At 46.3% G+C, this 22,500-nt stretch overlaps 2 protein-coding genes across 2 annotated transcripts in view; one reads left to right on the top strand and one right to left on the bottom strand.

Moving 5' to 3' along the window:
• The window catches only part of LOC121562242 (protein FAM184B), a 68,954-nt gene extending 62,485 nt beyond the window's left edge, over window positions 1-6,469 (bottom strand). Inside the window, 1 exon segment of the mRNA XM_045218018.1 lies at window positions 5,818-6,469. Within this exon segment, the coding sequence (XP_045073953.1) occupies window positions 5,818-5,970 (153 nt within the window). The 5' untranslated portion in view covers window positions 5,971-6,469.
• Window positions 6,470-9,023: 2,554 nt separating this feature from the next.
• LOC121562752 (condensin complex subunit 3-like) overlaps window positions 9,024-22,500 on the top strand; it is a 39,602-nt gene continuing 26,125 nt past the window's right edge. Inside the window, 6 exon segments of the mRNA XM_045218019.1 lie at window positions 9,024-9,129; window positions 9,791-9,908; window positions 10,424-10,642; window positions 16,265-16,493; window positions 17,444-17,589; window positions 17,670-17,754. Coding sequence (XP_045073954.1) covers window positions 9,801-9,908; window positions 10,424-10,642; window positions 16,265-16,493; window positions 17,444-17,589; window positions 17,670-17,754 — 787 coding nt within the window. The 5' untranslated portion in view covers window positions 9,024-9,129; window positions 9,791-9,800.

Genomic DNA, 22,500 nt, shown 5'->3' with positions numbered 1-22,500 from the left:
TTATCTATCTCTCTGTCCAGTCTTACCTTACCTAGCTGAGCTATCTTTTATCTATCTCTCTGTCCAGTCTTACCTTACCTAGCTGAGCTATCTTTTATCTATCTCTCTGTCCAGTCTTACCTTACCTAGCTGAGCTATCTTTTATCTATCTCTCTGTCCAGTCTTACCTTACCTAGCTGAGCTATCTTTTATCCATCTCTCTGTCCAGTCTTACCTTACCTAGCTGAGCTATCTTTTATCCATCTCTCTGTCCAGTCTTATCTTACCTAGCTGAGCTATCTTTTATCTATCTCTCTGTCCAGTCTTATCTTACCTAGCTGAGCTATCTTTTATCTATCTCTCTGTCCAGTCTTACCTTACCTAGCTGAGCTATCTTTTATCCATCTCTCTGTCCAGTCATACCTTTTATCCATATACAGTGAGGGAAAAAAGTATTTGATCCCCTGCTGATTTTGTACGTTTGCCCACTGACAAAGACATGATCAGTCTATAATTTTAATGGTAGGTTTATTTGAACAGTGAGAGACAGAATAACAACAAAAAAATTCAGAAAAACGCATGTCAAAAATGTTATAAATTGATTTGCATTTTACTGAGGGAAATAAGTATTTGACCCCTCTGCAAAACATGACTTAGTACTTGGTGGCAAAACCCTTGTTGGCAATCACAGAGGTCAGACGTTTCTTGTAGTTGGCCACCAGGTTTGCACAAATCTCAGGAGGGATTTTGTCCCACTCCTCTTTGCAGATCTTCTCCAAGTCATTAAGGTTTCGAGGCTGACGTTTGGCAACTCGAACCTTCAGCTCCCTCCACAGATTTTCTATGGGATTAAGGTCTGGAGACTGGCTAGGCCACTCCAGGACCTTAATGTGCTTCTTCTTGAGCCACTCCTTTGTTGCCTTGACCGTGTGTTTTGGGTCATTGTCATGCTGGAATACCCATCCACGACCCATTTTCAATGCCCTGGCTGAGGGAAGGAGGTTCTCACCCAAGATTTGACGGTACATGGCCCCATCCATCGTCCCTTTGATGCGGTGAACTTGTCCTGTCCCCTTAGCAGAAAACACCCCCAAAGCATAATGTTTCCACCTCCATGTTTGACGGTGGGGATGGTGTTCTTGGGGTCATAGGCAGCATTCCTCCTCCTCCAAACACGGCGAGTTGGGTTGATGCCAAAGAGCTCGATTTTGGTCTCATCTGACCACAGCACTTTCACCCAGTTCTCCTCTGAATCACTCAGATGTTCATTGGCAAACTTCAGACAGGCCTGTATATGTGCTTTCTTGAGCAGGGGGACCTTGCGGGCGCTGCAGGATTTCAGTCCTTCACGGCGTAGTGGGTTACCAATTGTTTTCTTGGTGACTATGGTCCCAGCTGCCTTGAGATCATTGACAAGATCCTCCCGTGTAGTTCTGGGCTGATTCCTCACTGTTCTCATGATCATTGCAACTCCACGAGGTGAGATCTTGCATGGAGCCCCAGGCCGAGGGAGATTGACAGTTATTTTGTGTTTCTTCCATTTGCGAATAATCGCACCAACTGTTGTCACCTTCTCACCAAGCTGCTTGGCGATGGTCTTGTAGCCCATTCCAGCCTTGTGTAGGTCTACAATCTTGTCCCTGACATCCTTGGAGAGCTCTTTGGTCTTGGCCATGGTGGAGAGTTTGGAATCTGATTGATTGATTGCTTCTGTGTACAGGTGTCTTTTATATAGGTAACAAACTGAGATTAGGAGCACTCCCTTTAAGAGTGTGCTCCTAATCTCAGCTCGTTACCTGTATAAAAGACACCTGGGAGCCAGAAATCTTTCTGATTGAGAGGGGGTCAAATACTTATTTCCCTAATTAAAATGCAAATCAATTTATAACATTTTTGACATTCGTTCTTCTGGATTTTGTTGTTGTTATTCTGTCTCTCTATTCTGTTCAAATAAACCTACCATTAAAATTATAGACTGATCATGTCTTTGTCAGTGGGCAAACGTACAAAATCAGCAGGGGGATCAAATACTTTTTCCCCTCACTGTATATATACAGTACCAGTCAAAAGTTTGGACACACCTACTCATTCAAGGGGTTTTCTTTATTTTTACTATTTTCTACATTGTAGAATAATAGTGAAGACATCAAAACTATGAATTAACACATGTAGTAACCAAAAAAGTGTTAAACAAAATCTTTCTGTCCAGTCTTACCTTTTATCGATCTCCCCTGTCTCTAACCTTGGTTAGCTGGGCTATATCTCCTATCTCCCCTGTCTCTTACCTTGGTTAGCTGGGCTATATCTCCTATCTCCCCTGTCTCTTACCTTGGTTAGCTGGGCTATATCTCCTATCTCCCCTGTCTCTTACCTTGGTTAGCTGGGCTATATCTCCTATCTCCCCTGTCTCTAACCTTGGTTAGCTGGGCTATATCTCCTATCTCCCCTGTCTCTTACCTTGGTTAGCTGGGCTATATCTCCTATCTCCCCTGTCTCTTACCTTGGTTAGCTGGGCTATATCTCCTATCTCCCTGTCTCTTACCTTGGTTAGCTGGGCTATATCTCCTATCTCCCCTGTCTCTTACCTTGGTTAGCTGGGCTATATCTCCTATCTCCCCTGTCTCTTACCTTGGTTAGCTGGGCTATATCTCCTATCTCCCCTGTCTCTTACCTTGGTTAGCTGAGCTATATCTCCTATCTCCCCTGTCTCTTACCTTGGTTAGCTGAGCTATATCTCCTATCTCCCCTGTCTCTTACCTTGGTTAGCTGGGCTATATCTCCTATCTCCCTGTCTCTTACCTTGGTTAGCTGGGCTATATCTCCTATCTCCCCTGTCTCTTACCTTGGTTAGCTGGGCTATATCTCCTATCTCCCTGCCTCTTACCTTGGTTAGCTGGGCTATATCTCCTATCTCCCCTGTCTCTTACCTTGGTTAGCTGAGCTATATCTCCTATCTCCCCTGTCTCTTACCTTGGTTAGCTGGGCTATATCTCCTATCTCCCCTGTCTCTTACCTTGGTTAGCTGGGCTATATCTCCTATCTCCCCTGTCTCTTACCTTGGTTAGCTGGGCTATATCTCCTATCTCCCCTGTCTCTTACCTTGGTTAGCTGGGCTATATCTCCTATCTCCCCTGTCTCTTACCTTGGTTAGCTGAGCTATATCTCCTATCTCCCCTGTCTCTTACCTTGGTTAGCTGGGCTATATCTCCTATCTCTCCTGTCTCTTACCTTGGTTAGCTGGGCTATATCTCCTGTCTCTTACCTTGGTTAGCTGGGCTATATCTCCTATCTCCCCTGTCTCTTACCTTGGTTAGCTGAGCTATATCTCCTATCTCCCCTGTCTCTTACCTTGGTTAGCTGGGCTATATCTCCTATCTTCCCTGTCTCTTATCTTGGTTAGCTGGGCTATATCTCCTGTCTCTTACCTTGGTTAGCTGGGCTATATCTCCTGTCTCTTACCTTGGTTAGCTGGGCTATCTCTCCTGTCTTCCCTGTCTCTTATCTTGGTTAGCTGGGCTATATCTCCTGTCTTTTACCTTGGTTAGCTGGGCTATCTCTCCTGTCTTCCCTGTCTCTTACCTTGGTTAGCTGGGCTATATCTCCTATCTTCCCTGTCTCTTATTTTGGTTAGCTGGGCTATATCTCCTGTCTCTTACCTTGGTTAGCTGGGCTATATCTCCTGTCTCTTACCTTGGTTAGCTGGGCTATATCTCCTGTCTCTTACCTTGGTTAGCTGGGCTATATCTCCTGTCTCTTACCTTGGTTAGCTGGGCTATATCTCCTGTCTCTTACCTTGGTTAGCTGAGCTATATCTCCTGTCTCTTACCTTGGTTAGCTGGGCTATATCTCCTGTCTCTTACCTTGGTTAGCTGGGCTATATCTCCTATCTCTTACCTTGGTTAGCTGAGCTATATCTCCTATCTCTTACCTTGGTTAGCTGGGCTATATCTCCTGTCTCTTACCTTGGTTAGCTGAGCTATATCTCCTGTCTCTTACCTTGGTTAGCTGAGCTATATCTCCTGTCTCTTACCTTGGTTAGCTGAGCTATATCTCCTGTCTCTTACCTTGGTTAGCTGGGCTATATCTCCTGTCTCTTACCTTGGTTAGCTGAGCTATATCTCCTGTCTCTTACCTTGGTTAGCTGGGCTATCTCTCCTGTCTTCCCTGTCTCTTATCTTGGTTAGCTGGGCTATATCTCCTGTCTTTTACCTTGGTTAGCTGGGCTATCTCTCCTGTCTTCCCTGTCTCTTATCTTGGTTAGCTGGGCTATATCTCCTGTCTTTTACCTTGGTTAGCTGGGCTATCTCTCCTGTCTTCCCTGTCTCTTACCTTGGTTAGCTGGGCTATATCTCCTATCTTCCCTGTCTCTTATTTTGGTTAGCTGGGCTATATCTCCTGTCTCTTACCTTGGTTAGCTGGGCTATATCTCCTGTCTCTTACCTTGGTTAGCTGGGCTATATCTCCTGTCTCTTACCTTGGTTAGCTGGGCTATATCTCCTGTCTCTTACCTTGGTTAGCTGGGCTATATCTCCTGTCTCTTACCTTGGTTAGCTGAGCTATATCTCCTGTCTCTTACCTTGGTTAGCTGGGCTATATCTCCTGTCTCTTACCTTGGTTAGCTGGGCTATATCTCCTATCTCTTACCTTGGTTAGCTGAGCTATATCTCCTATCTCTTACCTTGGTTAGCTGGGCTATATCTCCTGTCTCTTACCTTGGTTAGCTGAGCTATATCTCCTGTCTCTTACCTTGGTTAGCTGAGCTATATCTCCTGTCTCTTACCTTGGTTAGCTGAGCTATATCTCCTGTCTCTTACCTTGGTTAGCTGGGCTATATCTCCTGTCTCTTACCTTGGTTAGCTGAGCTATATCTCCTGTCTCTTACCTTGGTTAACTGAGCTATATCTCCTATCTCCCCTGTCTCTTACCTTGGTTAGCTGAGCTATATCTCCTGTCTCTTACCTTGGTTAGCTGAGCTATATCTCCTATCTCTTACCTTGGTTAGCTGAGCTATATCTCCTGTCTCTTACCTTGGTTAGCTGAGCTATATCTCCTGTCTCTTACCTTGGTTAGCTGAGCTATCTCCCCTGTCTCTTACCTTGGTTAGCTGAGCTATATCTCCTATCTCCCCTGTCTCTTACCTTGGTTAGCTGAGCTATATCTGCTATCTCCCCTGTCTCTTACCTTGGTTAGCTGGGCTATATCTCCTATCTCCCCTGTCTCTTACCTTGGTTAGCTGAGCTATATCTGCTATCTCCCCTGTCTCTTACCTTGGTTAGCTGGGCTATCTCCCCTGTCTCTTACCTTGGTTAGCTGAGCTATATCTCCTATCTCCCCTGTCTCTTACCTTGGTTAGCTGGGCTATATCTCCTATCTCCCCTGTCTCTTACCTTGGTTAGCTGAGCTATATCTGCTATCTCCCCTGTCTCTTACCTTGGTTAGCTGGGCTATCTCCCCTGTCTCTTACCTTGGTTAGCTGAGCTATCTCTCCTGTCTCTTACCTTGGTTAGCTGGGCTATCTCCCCTGTCTCTTACCTTGGTTAGCTGAGCTATCTCTCCTGTCTCTTACCTTGGTTAGCTGGGCTATCTCCCCTGTCTCTTACCTTGGTTAGCTGAGCTATATCTCCTGTCTCTTACCTTGGTTAGCTGGGCTATCTCCCCTGTCTCTTACCTTGGTTAGCTGAGCTATCTCTCCTGTCTCTTACCTTGGTTAGCTGGGCTATCTCCCCTGTCTCTTACCTTGGTTAGCTGAGCTATATCTCCTGTCTCTTACCTTGGTTAGCTGGGCTATATCTCCTGTCTCTTACCTTGGTTAGCTGAGCTATCTCTCCTGTCTCTTACCTTGGTTAGCTGAGCTATCTTCTTGCACATCTTTCCATGCATCTGATAATCGTACAGCTCCTGTTCTATGTTCGGTAAGTCTGTTGCAGTCCCATTAAGGCTACCGGAGCCTGGCCCGGGGGGCTGCGGGGCTTTACCGGTGCCCGAAGCCATCATAACCCCCACCGGGACAACTTCCACCAGCTATTAGGATCCAACCGAATAATGGAACAGAGCGGAATTCCCGGTAATGCTCTCTCTTTGGTTTGCCTCAGAGGTTTGTCGGTTTCTTTCTTCTGTAGGAGAATAAGAATCCCCTCCGCTGTGGCGGAAAAGCAGCCAGCGCAAGAGTCATGGTGAGAAACGTAAACGTAAATCGGTGAGGTTCTCTCACCAAGTTGCTCTCCCCCCCCCCTCTCTCTTCTCTGCCCAGTGCTCGCTGCTCGGAGGTCACCGGCTCCAATTCCATCCGGGACGCGCTTGCCTCGCGACAGCAGTCCCACCGCTGTCTGTCAACCGATTTGTTTTCTTCTTTTAACGGGGAGCGCTCGAGGATGACCACCTGTCTCTCTAGCGGCAGGGGCGGAGAGGGCGTATTGGAACATTACCGGAGACAGCTCTCGCTCTCCCTCTTGAGCAGAGCGCACTGCTGCAGTGCTGTTCCGCCCCTCCCCGGTTCTGCTGTAGTGTAGGTCCACACGCACTCACTCACGCACACAAACACACACATGCACACACATACACACACATACACACACATACACAGGATGAAAGGCTTTTCAATAAATTACATTTACATTTACATTTAAGTCATTTAGCGGACGCTCTTATCCAGAGCGACTTACAGTTAGTGAGTGCATACATTATTTTTTATACTGGCCCCCCCCCGTGGGAATCGAACCCCACAACCCTGGCGTTGCAAACACCATGCTCTACTGAGCTACATCCCTGCCGGCCATTCCCTCCCCACACCCTGGAGGACTCTGGGCCAATTGTGCGCCGCCCCATGGGTCTCCCGGTCGCGGCCGGCTACGACAGGCGTCAGTTAATCAATTGAATATTGCATGGATTCATCATGAGTATTTACACGTGAATTCCCTGCCTTTTCCAGTGATGAGTCTGTTTTAATAAGTCCATATGTATTATTTTAGACCTATTCACTAGGCCCAGTATAGCCTCTATCAAGGTTTTAATTCACCACAAGGGATGTCACATTATATCCTAGATCTAGCCCTATAGGACGTCAATGCACAGCGGATTAATATCCTAGATCTAGCCCTATAGGACGTCAATGCGCAGCGGATTAATATCCTAGATCTAGCCCTATAGGACGTCAATGCACAGCGGGTTAATATCCTAGATCTAGCCCTATAGGACGTCAATGCACAGCGGGTTAATATCCTAGATCTAGCCCTATAGGACGTCAATGCACAGCGGGTTAATATCCTAGATCTAGATCTACATACAGATGTAGGAATCTTAATTTGATCACTATTTTTGTTGCTGAGAATTTTCCAGGAAATGCAAACTTGTAGTATATTAAAGGTTGAAAAGGGCTTCTAACGTTTGTAATTTCCATTTTAAAATGTCAGACTTGATTTGCCCTAACGAAAAATGTCTCAACCTCTACAAAACATGTCCATTAATTATATATCCACATAATAATTCACATTTCCTGTTGCTGCAAGATTATTTTTTACTGCTGTAGCAAACTGCCTCAAATTAAGATCCTACATCTGTAGGATGTAGTTTAGGTAGCCTAGTGGTTAAGAGCGTTGTGCCAGTAACCTAAAGGTCGCTGGTTCTAATCCCCGAGCCGACTAGGTGAAAAATCTGTCGATGTGCCCTTGAGCAAGGCACTTAACCCTAATTGCTCCTGTAAGTTGCTCTGGATAAGAACGTCTGCTAAATGAATCAAATGTAAAAAAAAATAAAAAATGTAGGACGCCCATGCGTGGCAGATTAATATCCTAGACTGGCCTAAATGCATACAAGCCGCTTTGTAGCCCATTAATATTCTATCATTCTATACACTCCCAAGTTCCCGATGCTGACCTAAATAAAGGAATACAGTGGTGTGGTGAGTAGAGACAGAGCAGAGCCTCGTGCCCTTCCCACGGGTGCGTTCTGTTCTGACCTCCATTCCTTTACCATACAGCTGCCAGCACGCGAACAGCTGCGGCCTTCACAGGCCGGAAACAACAGACAGACAGGCAGACAGACAGACGGCCTGGGCTGCACAGTAGATATACCGATACACTGCATTTAGAAAGTATTCAGACCCCTTGACTTTTTTTTACACATTTTGTTACTTTACAGCCTTATTCTAAAATTGATTACATGTGTCCCCCCCTCATCAATCTACACACAATACACCATAATAACAAAACAAGAACAGGTTTTTAGAAACGTTTGCAAATGTATTACAAATAAAGAAATTGAAATATGACATTTCCATATGTATTGTAAATATGAACATGTCTTTCTGGCTATTATTATGACTCCATAGGGCTATGGTGTCAGGGCTGTTATGGGATGGTATTCTTTTATTCACTTTTCTAGCCTGACGTTTACATTTTTTTACATTTTTTAGTCATTTAGCGGACTTACAGTTAGTGAGTGCATACATTATTTATTTATTTATTTTTTCATACTGGCCCCCCGTGGGAAACGAACACACAACCCTGGCGTTGCAAACGCCATGCTCTACCAACTGAGCTATTTTTTTCTGCATATCTAAGCATACAGTACCTCTTGAGCTGTCTGTATTTAGTGCAGAAGATCTACAGGGGTTTTTGAGAGAAGGCCTGAAGAGAGAGAGCCAGAGAGGATGAGTTTTAGTAAGGTAGGATTTCTTCAAATTCAAACCAAATCATGTGTTCGTGCTATGGTAATTAATTGTACTGCACAGATGGAATTGAAATCCCAGAAGATTGATTTGGTGAAAGCAGCAGCAGAACATTTTTTTGGAGGTGTCAGAGATTATAGTGCAGAAGATCTACAGGGGGTTTTGAGAGAAGTGTGTCCATCCTCCCAGGCCAACGGCCTGCATGTATGAAAATGTATGCACTCACTAACTGTAAGTCGCTCTGGATAAGAGCGTCTGCTAAATGACTAAAATGTAAAAATGTAATGGTGCAGGATCTGTTAGGGCCAAAAGTAGTGGGAAGGGATGGTGGGTTTGTTGGGGATAGTCGTGTATATTTAGGGTTAGATGGTGGTAGCCAACGCTAATCTCGAGAGACTGATCTCACCTCTCGCGAGACTGGCAGTTACGTTTGAAAACAGGCGGCAGACGGAGAGACGACAAACGGCTCGAGTTGTCAAGAGAAAGTAAGGAACAGAAAACTGAAATTACATTTTCATTTATGTGTTATATTTCATTTATTTACGAATCAACAATATTGGCAATATTAATCCTTTTGTGAAACATATAATTTTCGTTTCCAACCTCTTTGGTACCCCTGAGATAGACGATGTTTTTCTGCCTCGTCGTGTCCCTAGAGAGCTTGAGGAGTTGGCTGGAGAGAAACGTTAGCTAGCTAGCTATGTTTTAGCTTTTTAAAACGGTTAATTATTGGATAATAGATGACTTTATGTGAGATAGCTTTTCTAGCCAAGGAGGACGGGTGAGATATTCGTCTGGAATAGTGAAATGGATCATTTGAAGAAATTCGTAAAAGTTTCGCAAACGACCTACTGTAGCTAACTAGAGTTAGATAGCCAACGTCGTTAGCACTTAATACTGTAGCTAACTACTAGTTAGATAGCTAAATACACGCAGAATAGCCACTTAGCAAACATCGCTTGTTGTTGGATGTTTAACCCAATTTTCCAGTCACATACCTCGGCTGCTTCCCTGCATTGTAGAATACGTTAGCCTGGCTTATTGTGTTTTTTTGGAGCTAACTAGCCAGCTAGAGTAGTTTAAAGCTATACCTGTGTTGGTTTGAATGATAACGTTATAGCTAGCTGTATTATTGTTTTTCTTCAGGAGAGAGAAGATGACTGGGGACAGTGAGTTGGCGATAAAGGAGGCGTTTCAGCGCGCTCAGAAAGGACACAACAACAAGGCTAAACTGGTGGCCAGTCTCAAGAACACGTACAACAAGGTACACACCCTGTAAACCCACGCCTGTAAACCCCCCGTAAACACATACACATGCCTATAAGCACACATACCCTATGAACACACACTTACCCATGTATACACACACAGATACAAGGGAAACACACATACTGTACAACAGGGTACAGACACACAAACAGTGACACATATGTTTAAATCAATGATTCTGTTCATTCTCTTTCTAATACCAGTAAGAGAACCACCATCCTGACCCAACCTGTTTCCTCTCTGTCCTGTTTCCTCTCTGTCCTTTGTGCCTGTCCTGTGTGCCTGTCTATCCTGTGTGCCTGTCTGTCCTGTGTGCCTGTCTGTCCTGTGTGCCTGTCTTATCTGTCCTGTGTCTGTCCTCTGTGTCTGTGTCTGTCCTGTGTGTGTGTGTGTGCTGTGTCTGTGTCTGTCCTGTGTGTGTGTGTGTGTGTGTCTGTCCTGTGTGTGTGTCTGTCCTGTGTGTGTGTGTGTGCCTGTCCTGTCTGTCCTGTGTGCCTGTCCTGTCTCTAGTTGGAGGACAAGACATTGTTCCATGAGGAGTTTGTCCAGTGCCTGAAACATGCCATGATCGTGTACAAGCGAGAACCGGCCGTGGAGAACATTATAGAGTTCGTCTCCAAGTTCTCCACCAGCTTCCAGACTCCTTCCACCGAGGGAGGAGAGGAGGAGGAGGATGAAGAAGAGGACCAGAACCCCTTCCTCAGTTACATGTTCAACTTCCTGTTGGAGGTACTAGAACTCTGAGTCTCAAACTATCCCTTATGTGGTCCTCTGTAGCTCAGCTGGTAGAGCACGGCGCTTGTAACGCCAGGGTAGTGGGTTCGATCCCCGGGACCTTCCATACGTAAAAATGTATGCACACATGACTGTAAGTCGCTTTGGATAAAAGCGTCTGCTAAATGGCATATTATATTATTATATGTAGAGCGCTACTTATAACCAGGGCCCTATGGTGGAAGGCTAGGGCCGTACACCCACCGGGTGGTTTTTCAATACCGTTGAACCAATTTCTTTTTGAGTTTAAAAAAAATTTATTTATACATTTGAATATTTGTAGGTACTTTTTTAAAAGTAAATATCTTCATTCGACTTGTGAAATACATTAGGAGATAAAGCAGATGACTTTCTTCATTTCACCGGTCGCATAATGTTTCATTACCGGGTAGTCCCCAGTCACACGACGAGGAGAGACCGGAGCCTTGTGAGTCACTGTTGTTCAGCATGTTAGCCTGGTGATCTAGTTACAGTAGGGAATACAACGAGGAGAGACCGGAGCCTTGGGAGTCACTGTTGTTCAGCATGTTAGCCTGGTGATCTAGTTACAGTATGGAATACAACGAGGAGAGACCGGAGCCTTGTGAGTCACTGTTGTTCAGCATGTTAGCCTGGTGATCTAGTTACAGTAGGGAATACAACGAGGAGAGACCGGAGCCTTGGGAGTCACTGTTGTTCAGCATGTTAGCCTGGTGATCTAGTTACAGTAGGGAATACAACGAGGAGAGACCGGAGCCTTGTGAGTCACTGTTGTTCAGCATGTTAGCCTGGTGATCTAGTTACAGTAGGGAATACAACGAGGAGAGACCGGAGCCTTGGGAGTCACTGTTGTTCAGCATGTTAGCCTGGTGATCTAGTTACAGTAGGGAATACAACGAGGAGAGACCGGAGCCTTGTGAGTCACTGTTGTTCAGCATGTTAGCCTGGTGATCTAGTTACAGTAGGGAATACAACGAGGAGAGACCGGAGCCTTGGGAGTCACTGTTGTTCAGCATGTTAGCCTGGTGATCTAGTTACAGTAGGGAATACAACGAGGAGAGACCGGAGCCTTGGGAGTCACTGTTGTTCAGCATGTTAGCCTGGTGATCTAGTTACAGTAGGGAATACAACGAGGAGAGACCGGAGCCTTGGGAGTCACTGTTGTGCAGCATGTTAGCCTGGTGATCTAGTTACAGTAGGGAATACAACGAGGAGAGACCGGAGCCTTGGGAGTCACTGTTGTTCAGCATGTTAGCCTGGTGATCTAGTTACAGTAGGGAATACAACGAGGAGAGACCGGAGCCTTGGGAGTCACTGTTGTTCAGCATGTTAGCCTGGTGATCTAGTTACAGTAGGGAATACAACGAGGAGAGACCGGAGCCTTGGGAGTCACTGTTGTTCAGCATGTTAGCCTGGTGATCTAGTTACAGTAGGGAATACAACGAGGAGAGACCGAGCCTTGGGAGTCACTGTTGTTCAGCATGTTAGCCTGGTGATCTAGTTACAGTAGGGAATACAACGAGGAGAGACCGGAGCCTTGGGAGTCACTGTTGTTCAGCATGTTAGCCTGGTGATCTAGTTACAGTAGGGAATACAACGAGGAGAGACCGGAGCCTTGGGAGTCACTGTTGTTCAGCATGTTAGCCTGGTGATCTAGTTACAGTAGGGAATACAACGAGGAGAGACCGGAGCCTTGGGAGTCACTGTTGTTCAGCATGTTAGCCTGGTGATCTAGTTACAGTAGGGAATACAACGAGGAGAGACCGGAGCCTTGGGAGTCACTGTTGTTCAGCATGTTAGCCTGGTGATCTAGTTACAGTAGGGAATACAACGAGGAGAGACCGGAGCCTTGGGAGTCACTGTTGTTCAGCATGTTAGCCTGGTGATCTAGTTACAGTAGGGAATACAACGAGGAGAGACCGGAGCCTTGGGAGTCACTGTTGTTCAGCATGTTAGCCTGGTGATCTAGTTACAGTAGGGAATACAACGAGGAGAGACCGGAGCCTTGGGAGTCACTGTTGTTCAGCATGTTAGCCTGGTGATCTAGTTACAGTAGGGAATACAACGAGGAGAGACCGGAGCCTTGGGAGTCACTGTTGTTCAGCATGTTAGCCTGGTGATCTAGTTACAGTAGGGAATACAACGAGGAGAGACCGGAGCCTTGGGAGTCACTGTTGTTCAGCATGTTAGCCTGGTGATCTAGTTACAGTAGGGAATACAACGAGGAGAGACCGGAGCCTTGGGAGTCACTGTTGTGCAGCATGTTAGCCTGGTGATCTAGTTACAGTAGGGAATACAACGAGGAGAGACCGGAGCCTTGGGAGTCACTGTTGTTCAGCATGTTAGCCTGGTGATCTAGTTACAGTAGGGAATACAACGAGGAGAGACCGGAGCCTTGGGAGTCACTGTTGTTCAGCATGTTAGCCTGGTGATCTAGTTACAGTATGGAATTCACCACTAAATGTTTGCCAGCTAGATATCTTAGAACTATTTAAGTTAATTAATAGTTAATTCACTTTTTTTTATTGGGAATAGTCAGATTTAATATAATAGTTTGATTGGCGCAGTGGTCTAAGGCACTGCATAGCAGTGCTAACTGTGTCACTAGAGATCCTGGTTCGAATCCAGGCTCTGTCGCAGCCGGCCGCGACCGGGAGACTCATGGGCGGCGCACAATTGGCCCAGCGTCGTCCAGGGTAGGGGAGGGAATGGCCGGCAGGGATGTAGCTCAGTTGATAGAGCATGGCGTTTGCAACGCCAGGGTTGTGGGTTCGATTCCCACGGGGGGCCAGTATAAAAATATATATATATGTATTCACTAACTGTAAGTCGCTCTGGATAAGAGCGTCTGCTAAATGACTAAAATGTAAATGTAATGTAAATGATTTAAAACGTTTACATGCTGTGCAAGAAGAACGACTACCCTAATAATCTTGACACGTCTGAAATCGGGCTACCTGATGGGATTTTGATAAAATGCACAAAATCGCCAATCCAAAGTTCTAGCACAGTGACCATGTTATTTTGGGGAAGCCTATTTGATCCTGAGTTGGGGCATATATAGTTTGTATGTGAAAACTACACATACTTTTTAAAGTTTTTCCGAACTCGTGCATAAAGCATAGAGAGATGCTTATGCTGTTGGTGCTGGGAATGCCTGACGTAGCCTCGAATGCTTAGGTCAGACACACTGCTGCAGTTGATGTAGCCTACGTCAGCTGACGTAGCCTCGCATGCTTAGGTCAGACACACTGCTGCAGTTGACGTAGCCTACGTCAGCTGACGTAGCCTCACAAGCCAATCGTAGAAACTGAAGCAAATTGTACAATCTGGCCAGTTTGATATCCAGATTTATTTAGGTGAGATTATTATATATTTATGAGATTTACCAGAGACAGGGACAGTATATCTGATCAGGACATCTCCAACACTACTCTGATGGTATCAGTGGACAGAGACAGGGACAGTATATCTGATCAGGACATCTCCAACACTACTCTGATGGTATCAGTGGACAGAGACAGGGACAGTATATCTGATCAGGACATCTCCAACACTACTCTGATGGTATCAGTGGACAGAGACAGGGACAGTATATCTGATCAGGACATCTCCAACACTACTCTGATGGTATCAGTGGACAGAGACAGGGACAGTATATCTGATCAGGACATCTCCAACACTACTCTGATGGTATCAGTGGACAGAGACAGGGACAGTATATCTGATCAGGACATCTCCAACACTACTCTGATGGTATCAGTGGACAGAGACAGGGACAGTATATCTGATCAGGACATCTCCAACACTACTCTGATGGTATCAGTGGACAGAGACAGGGACAGTATATCTGATCAGGACATCTCCAACACTACTCTGATGGTATCAGTGGACAGAGACAGCAGTATATCTGATCAGGACATCTCCAACACTACTCTGATGGTATCAGTGGACAGAGACAGGGACAGTATATCTGATCAGGACATCTCCAACACTACTCTGATGGTATCAGTGGACAGAGACAGGGACAGTATATCTGATCAGGACATCTCCAACACTACTCTGATGGTATCAGTGGACAGAGACAGGGACAGTATATCTGATCAGGACATCTCCAACACTACTCTGATGGTATCAGTGGACAGAGACAGGGACAGTATATCTGATCAGGACATCTCCAACACTACTCTGATGGTATCAGTGGACAGAGACAGGGACAGTATATCTGATCAGGACATCTCCAACACTACTCTGATGGTATCAGTGGACAGAGACAGGGACAGTATATCTGATCAGGACATCTCCAACACTACTCTGATGGTATCAGTGGACAGAGACAGGGACAGTATATCTGATCAGGACATCTCCAACACTACTCTGATGGTATCAGTGGACAGAGACAGGGACAGTATATCTGATCAGGACATCTCCAACACTACTCTGATGGTATCAGTGGACAGAGACAGGGACAGTATATCTGATCAGGACATCTCCAACACTACTCTGATGGTATCAGTGGACAGAGACAGGGACAGTATATCTGATCAGGACATCTCCAACACTACTCTGATGGTATCAGTGGACAGAGACAGGGACAGTATATCTGATCAGGACATCTCCAACACTACTCTGATGGTATCAGTGGACAGAGACAGGGACAGTATATCTGATCAGGACATCTCCAACACTACTCTGATGGTATCAGTGGACAGAGACAGGGACAGTATATCTGATCAGGACATCTCCAACACTACTCTGATGGTATCAGTGGACAGAGACAGGGACAGTATATCTGATCAGGACATCTCCAACACTACTCTGATGGTATCAGTGGACAGAGACAGGGACAGTATATCTGATCAGGACATCTCCAACACTACTCTGATGGTATCAGTGGACAGCAGGGACAGTATATCTGATCAGGACATCTCCAACACTACTCTGATGGTATCAGTGGACAGAGACGGGGACAGTATATCTGATCAGGACATCTCCAACACTACTCTGATGGTATCAGTGGACAGAGACAGGGACAGTATATCTGATCAGGACATCTCCAACACTACTCTGATGGTATCAGTGGACAGAGACAGGGACAGTATATCTGATCAGGACATCTCCAACACTACTCTGATGGTATCAGTGGACAGAGACAGGGACAGTATATCTGATCAGGACATCTCCAACACTACTCTGATGGTATCAGTGGACAGAGACAGGGACAGTATATCTGATCAGGACATCTCCAACACTACTCTGATGGTATCAGTGGACAGAGACAGGGACAGTATATCTGATCAGGACATCTCCAACACTACTCTGATGGTATCAGTGGACAGAGACAGGGACAGTATATCTGATCAGGACATCTCCAACACTACTCTGATGGTATCAGTGGACAGAGACAGGGACAGTATATCTGATCAGGACATCTCCAACACTACTCTGATGGTATCAGTGGACAGAGACAGGGACAGTATATCTGATCAGGACATCTCCAACACTACTCTGATGGTATCAGTGGACAGAGACAGGGACAGTAGTCTAGGTATTGATGCTACGTCTCTGCTCTAACCCCAGTGTCTTTCTCCCCCTCAGTCCCACAAGGCCAACAGCCACGCCGTGAGGTTCCGCGTGTGTCAGCTGATCAACAAGTTGCTAGGCAGCATGGCGGAAAACGCCCAGATAGACGACGACCTGTTTGACGGGATCCACCAGGCCATGCTGGTCCGAGTCACAGACAAGTTCCCCAACGTCAGGATCCAGGCCTCTCTGGCCATGGCGAGACTGCAGGACCCACAGAACCAGCACTGTCCCACTGTTAAAGGTACTGATACCACCACACACTGTCAGGGTCCAGGCCTCTCTGGCCATGGCGAGACTGCAGGAACCACAGAACCAGCACTGTCCCACTGTTAAAGGTACTGATACCACCACACACTGTCAGGGTCCAGGCCTCTCTGGCCATGGCGAGACTGCAGGACCCACAGAACCAGCACTGTCCCACTGTTAAAGGTACTGATACCACCACACACTGTCAGGGTCCAGGCCTCTCTGGCCATGGCGAGACAAACGGGATCCACAGAACCAGCACTGTCCCACTGTTAAAGGTACTGATACCACCACACACTGTCAGGGTCCAGACCTCTCTGGTCATGGCGAGACTGCAGGAACCACAGAACCAGCACTGTCCCACTGTTAAAGGTACTGATACCACCACACACTGTCAGGGTCCAGGCCTCTCTGGCCATGGCGAGACTAACAGGATCCACAGAACCAGCACTGTCCACTTTAAAGGTCTGTCACAACTCCACTCTCACGTCTAGCCTCTCTGTCCTCTCGACTCTGGACCCTCTGCCTCGCACTGTCCCCTGCTCAAGTCCTGCTACCACCCTCACTCTCAGGGTCCAGACCTCTCTGGCCATCGATCTCCAGGACCCACACCACTCTGTCCCACTGCTAATCTACTGAACCCCTCACACTCTCATCCAGGCCTCTCCTCTCCTCCTCCACCCACAACCAGCACTCTCCCACTCTCAAAGCTCTCCTACCACCACACACTCTCTCCTCGCCTCTCTGGCATGCGAGACTGCAGGACCCCACCAGCACTCTCCCACTGTTAAACCTACTGATACCACCACACACTGTCATTCCACACCTCTCTGGCTCATGTCGACAACCGCTCCTCAGCCAGCTCCTCTCTCCTCTCCCTCTCCTCTCCTCTCCTCTCCTCTCCTCTCCTCTCCTCTCCTCTCCCTCTCCCTCTCCCTCCTCCAGCCTATCTGATGATCCTGGAGAATGATTCCAATCCGGAGGTTCGTCGAGCCGTTCTGTCCTGCATCGCCCCCTCCTCTGTCACCCTCCCCAAGATACTGAAACGCACCAGGGACGTCAAGGAGAGCGTCCGCAAACTGGCTTACCAGGTACACACACTAAACTGGCCTTACAAACCTTAACCCAGCTTAAACAGGACGTTTTTAATGACTGTGTGTGTGTGTGTCAGGTTCTGGCAGACAAGGTCCACATCAGAGCTCTGAGTATCGCCCAGAGAGTCAATCTACTGCAGCAGGGTCTCCACGACGCCGCAGGTACACACTCTCTGTTACTCTGTCACTCTGTCACTCTGTTACTCTGTCACTCTGTCACTCTGTCTCTCTGTCACTCTGTCACTCTGTCACTCTGTCACTCTGTCTCTCTGTCACTCTGTTCTCTGTCTGACTCTGTACTCTGTTACTCTGTCACTCTGTTACTGTCACTCTGTTACTCTGTCACTATTTTCCTGTCACTCTGTTACTCTGTAACTCTGTCACTCTGTCACTCTGTTACTCTGTCACTCTGTTACTCTGTCACTCTGTTACTCTGTCACTACTGTTACTGTCACTCTGTTACTCTGTCACTCTTGTTACTGTCACTCTGTTACTATTTTACTGTCACTCTGTTACTCTGTCACTCTGTCACTCTGTCATCTGTCACTCTGTCCTCTGTCACTCTGTTACTCTGTCACTCTGTTACTCTGTCACTCTGTTACTCTGTCACTCTGTTCTGCCACTCTGTTACTCTGTTACTCTGTCACTCCCTGTCACTCTGTCACTCTGTCACTCTGTTACTCTGTCACTTTTTACTGTCACTCTGTCACTCTGTCACTCTGTTACTCTGTCACTCTGTCACTCTGTCACTCTGTCACTTACTGTCACTCTGTCACTCTGTCACTCTGTCACTCTGTTACTCTGTTACTCTGTTACTCTGTTACTGCCACTCTGTTACTCTGTTACTCTGTTACTGCCACTCTGTTACTCTGTTACTCTGTTACTGCCACTCTGTTACTCTGTTACTCTGTTACTGCCACTCTGTTACTGCCACTCTGTTACTCTGTTACTCTGTTACTCTGTCACTCTGTTACTCTGTCACTCTGTTACTCTGTCACTCTGTTACTCTGTCACTCTGTTACTCTGTCACTCTGTTACTCTGTTACTCTGTTACTGTCACTCTGTCACTCTGTCACTCTGTCACTCTGTCACTCTGTTACTCTGTTACTCTGTTACTCTGTTACTCTGTCACTCTGTCACTCTGTCACTCTGTCACTCTGTTACTCTGTCACTCTGTCTCTCTGTCACTCTGTTACTCTGTTACTGCCACTCTGTTACTCTGTTACTGTCACTCTGTCACTCTGTCACTCTGTTACTCTGTCACTCTGTCACTCTGTCACTCTGTCACTCTGTCACTCTGTTACTCTGTTATTGACTCTGTCACTCTGTTACTCTGTCACTCTGTCACTCTGTCACTTGTCACTCTGTCACTCTGTTACTCTGTCACTCTGTTACTTCTGTTACTCTGTTACTCTGTTACTGCCACTCTGTTACTCTTGTCACTCTGTCACTTCTTACTCTGTTACTCTGTCTACTGCCACTCTGTTACTCTGTCACTCTGTCACTCTGTCACTCTGTCACTCTGCCACTCTGTCACTCTGTCACTCTGTCACTCTGTTACTCTGTCACTCTGTCACTCTGTCACTCTGTTACTCTGTCACTCTGTTACTCTGTCACTCTGTTACTCTGTTACTCTGTTACTGCCACTCTGTTACTCTGTCACTTGTTACTCTGTCACTCTGTCACTCTGTTACTCTGTTACTCTGTTACGCCACTCTGTTACTCTGTCACTCTGTCACTCTTTCGTTACTCTGTTACTCTGTTACTGCCACTCTGTTACTCTGTCACTCTGTCACTCTGTCACTCTGTCATTCTGCCACTTGTCACTTGTCACTTGTCACTCTGTTACCTGTCACTTGTCACTCTGTCACTCTGTTACTCTGTCACTCTGTTACTCTGTCACTCTGTTACTGTTACTCTGTCTCTCTGTCTCTGTCTCTCTGTCACTCTGTCACTCTGTTACTCTGTTACTGCCACTCTGTTACTCTGCCACTCTGTTACTCTGTTACTCTGTCACTCTGTCACTCTGTTACTCTGTTACTCTGTCACTCTGTTACTCTGTCACTCTGTCACTCTGTTACTCTGTCACTCTGTCACTCTGTCACTTGTCACTCTGTCACTCTGTCACTCTGTCACTCTGTTACTCTGTCACTCTGTCACTCTGTTACTTTGTTACTGCTACTCTTGTTACTCTGTCACTCTGTCACTCTGTCACTCTGTTACTCTGTCACTCTGTTACTCTGTCACTCTGTCACTCTGTCACTCTGTTACTGTCACTCTGTTACTGTCACTCTGTCACTCTGTCACTCTGTTACTCTGTCACTCTGTCACTCTGTCACTCTGTCACTCTGTTACTCTGTCTCTGTCACTCTGTCACTCTGTTACTGTCACTCTGTTACTCTGTTACTCTGTTACTGTCACTCTGTCACTCTGTCACTCTGTTACTCTGTCACTCTGTCACTCTGTTACTCTGTCACTCTGTCACTCTGTTACTCTGTCTCTGTCACTCTGTTACTCTGTTACTCTGTTACTGTCACTCTGTCACTCTGTCACTCTGTCACTCTGTTACTCTGTCACTCTGTCACTCTGTTACTCTGTCACTCTGTCACTCTGTTACTCTGTCTCTGTCACTCTGTTACTCTGTTACTCTGTTACTGTCACTCTGTCACTCTGTCACTCTGTCACTCTGTCACTCTGTCACTCTGTCTCTCTGTCTCTGTCTCTCTGTCACTCTGTCACTCTGTCACTCTGTTACTCTGTTACTCTGTCACTCTGTTACTCTGCCACTCTGTTACTCTGTTACTCTGTCACTCTGTTACTCTGTCACTCTGTCACTCTGTTACTCTGTCACTCTGTCACTCTGTCACTCTGTTACTCTGTCACTCTGTCACTCTGTCACTCTGTCACTCTGTCACTCTGTTACTCTGTTACTGTCACTCTGTCACTCTGTTACTCTGTCACTCTGTCACTCTGTCACTCTGTCACTCTGTCACTCTGTTACTCTGTCACTCTGTCACTCTGTTACTCTGTTACTCTGTTACTGCCACTCTGTTACTCTGTCACTCTGTCACTCTGTTACTCTGTTACTCTGTTACTGCCACTCTGTTACTCTGTCACTCTGTCACTCTGTCACTCTGTCACTCTGCCACTCTGTCACTCTGTCACTCTGTCACTCTGTTACTCTGTCACTCTGTCACTCTGTCACTCTGTTACTCTGTCACTCTGTTACTCTGTCACTCTGTTACTCTGTTACTCTGTTACTGCCACTCTGTTACTCTGTCACTCTGTTACTCTGTCACTCTGTCACTCTGTTACTCTGTTACTCTGTTACTGCCACTCTGTTACTCTGTCACTCTGTCACTCTGTTACTCTGTTACTCTGTTACTGCCACTCTGTTACTCTGTCACTCTGTCACTCTGTCACTCTGTCACTCTGCCACTCTGTCACTCTGTCACTCTGTCACTCTGTTACTCTGTCACTCTGTCACTCTGTCACTCTGTTACTCTGTCACTCTGTTACTCTGTCACTCTGTTACTGTTACTCTGTCTCTCTGTCTCTGTCTCTCTGTCACTCTGTCACTCTGTTACTCTGTTACTGCCACTCTGTTACTCTGCCACTCTGTTACTCTGTTACTCTGTCACTCTGTCACTCTGTTACTCTGTTACTCTGTCACTCTGTTACTCTGTCACTCTGTCACTCTGTTACTCTGTCACTCTGTCACTCTGTCACTCTGTCACTCTGTCACTCTGTCACTCTGTCACTCTGTTACTCTGTCACTCTGTCACTCTGTTACTCTGTTACTGCCACTCTGTTACTCTGTCACTCTGTCACTCTGTCACTCTGTTACTCTGTCACTCTGTTACTCTGTCACTCTGTCACTCTGTCACTCTGTTACTGTCACTCTGTTACTGTCACTCTGTCACTCTGTCACTCTGTTACTCTGTCACTCTGTCACTCTGTCACTCTGTCACTCTGTTACTCTGTCTCTGTCACTCTGTCACTCTGTTACTGTCACTCTGTTACTCTGTTACTCTGTTACTGTCACTCTGTCACTCTGTCACTCTGTTACTCTGTCACTCTGTCACTCTGTTACTCTGTCACTCTGTCACTCTGTCACTCTGTCTCTGTCACTCTGTTACTCTGTTACTCTGTCACTCTGTCACTCTGTCACTCTGTTACTCTGTTACTCTGTTACTGTCACTCTGTCACTCTGTCACTCTGTTACTCTGTCACTCTGTCACTCTGTCTCTCTGTCTCTGTCTCTCTGTCACTCTGTCACTCTGTTACTCTGTTACTCTGTCACTCTGTTACTCTGCCACTCTGTTACTCTGTTACTCTGTCACTCTGTTACTCTGTCACTCTGTCACTCTGTTACTCTGTCACTCTGTCACTCTGTCACTCTGTTACTCTGTCACTCTCACTCTGTCACTCTGTTACTCTGTCACTCTGTCACTCTGTTACTCTGTCACTCTGTCACTCTGTTACTCTGTTACTGCCACTCTGTTACTCTGTTACTCTGTTACTCTGTCACTCTGTCACTCTGTCACTCTGTCACTCTGTCACTCTGTCACTCTGTTACTCTGTCACTCTGTTACTCTGTCACTCTGTTACTCTGTCACTCTGTTACTCTGTCACTCTGTCACTCTGTTACTGTCACTCTGTCACTCTGTCACTCTGTTACTCTGTCACTCTGTCACTCTGTCACTCTGTCACTCTGTCACTCTGTCACTCTGTCACTCTGTCACTCTGTCACTCTGTCACTCTGTCACTCTGTCACTCTGTCACTCTGTTACTCTGTTACTGCCACTCTGTTACTCTGTTACTCTGTCACTCTGTCACTCTGTCACTCTGCCACTCTGTTACTCTGTCACTCTGTTACTCTGTTACTCTGTTACTGTGTCACTCTGT

Source organism: Coregonus clupeaformis, unplaced genomic scaffold, assembly GCF_020615455.1.
Source record: "Coregonus clupeaformis isolate EN_2021a unplaced genomic scaffold, ASM2061545v1 scaf1319, whole genome shotgun sequence".
Lineage (NCBI taxonomy): Eukaryota > Metazoa > Chordata > Actinopteri > Salmoniformes > Salmonidae > Coregonus > Coregonus clupeaformis.
Note: the sequence above shows the minus strand (reverse complement) of the source record. Positions and strands in the feature narration are given on the sequence as shown.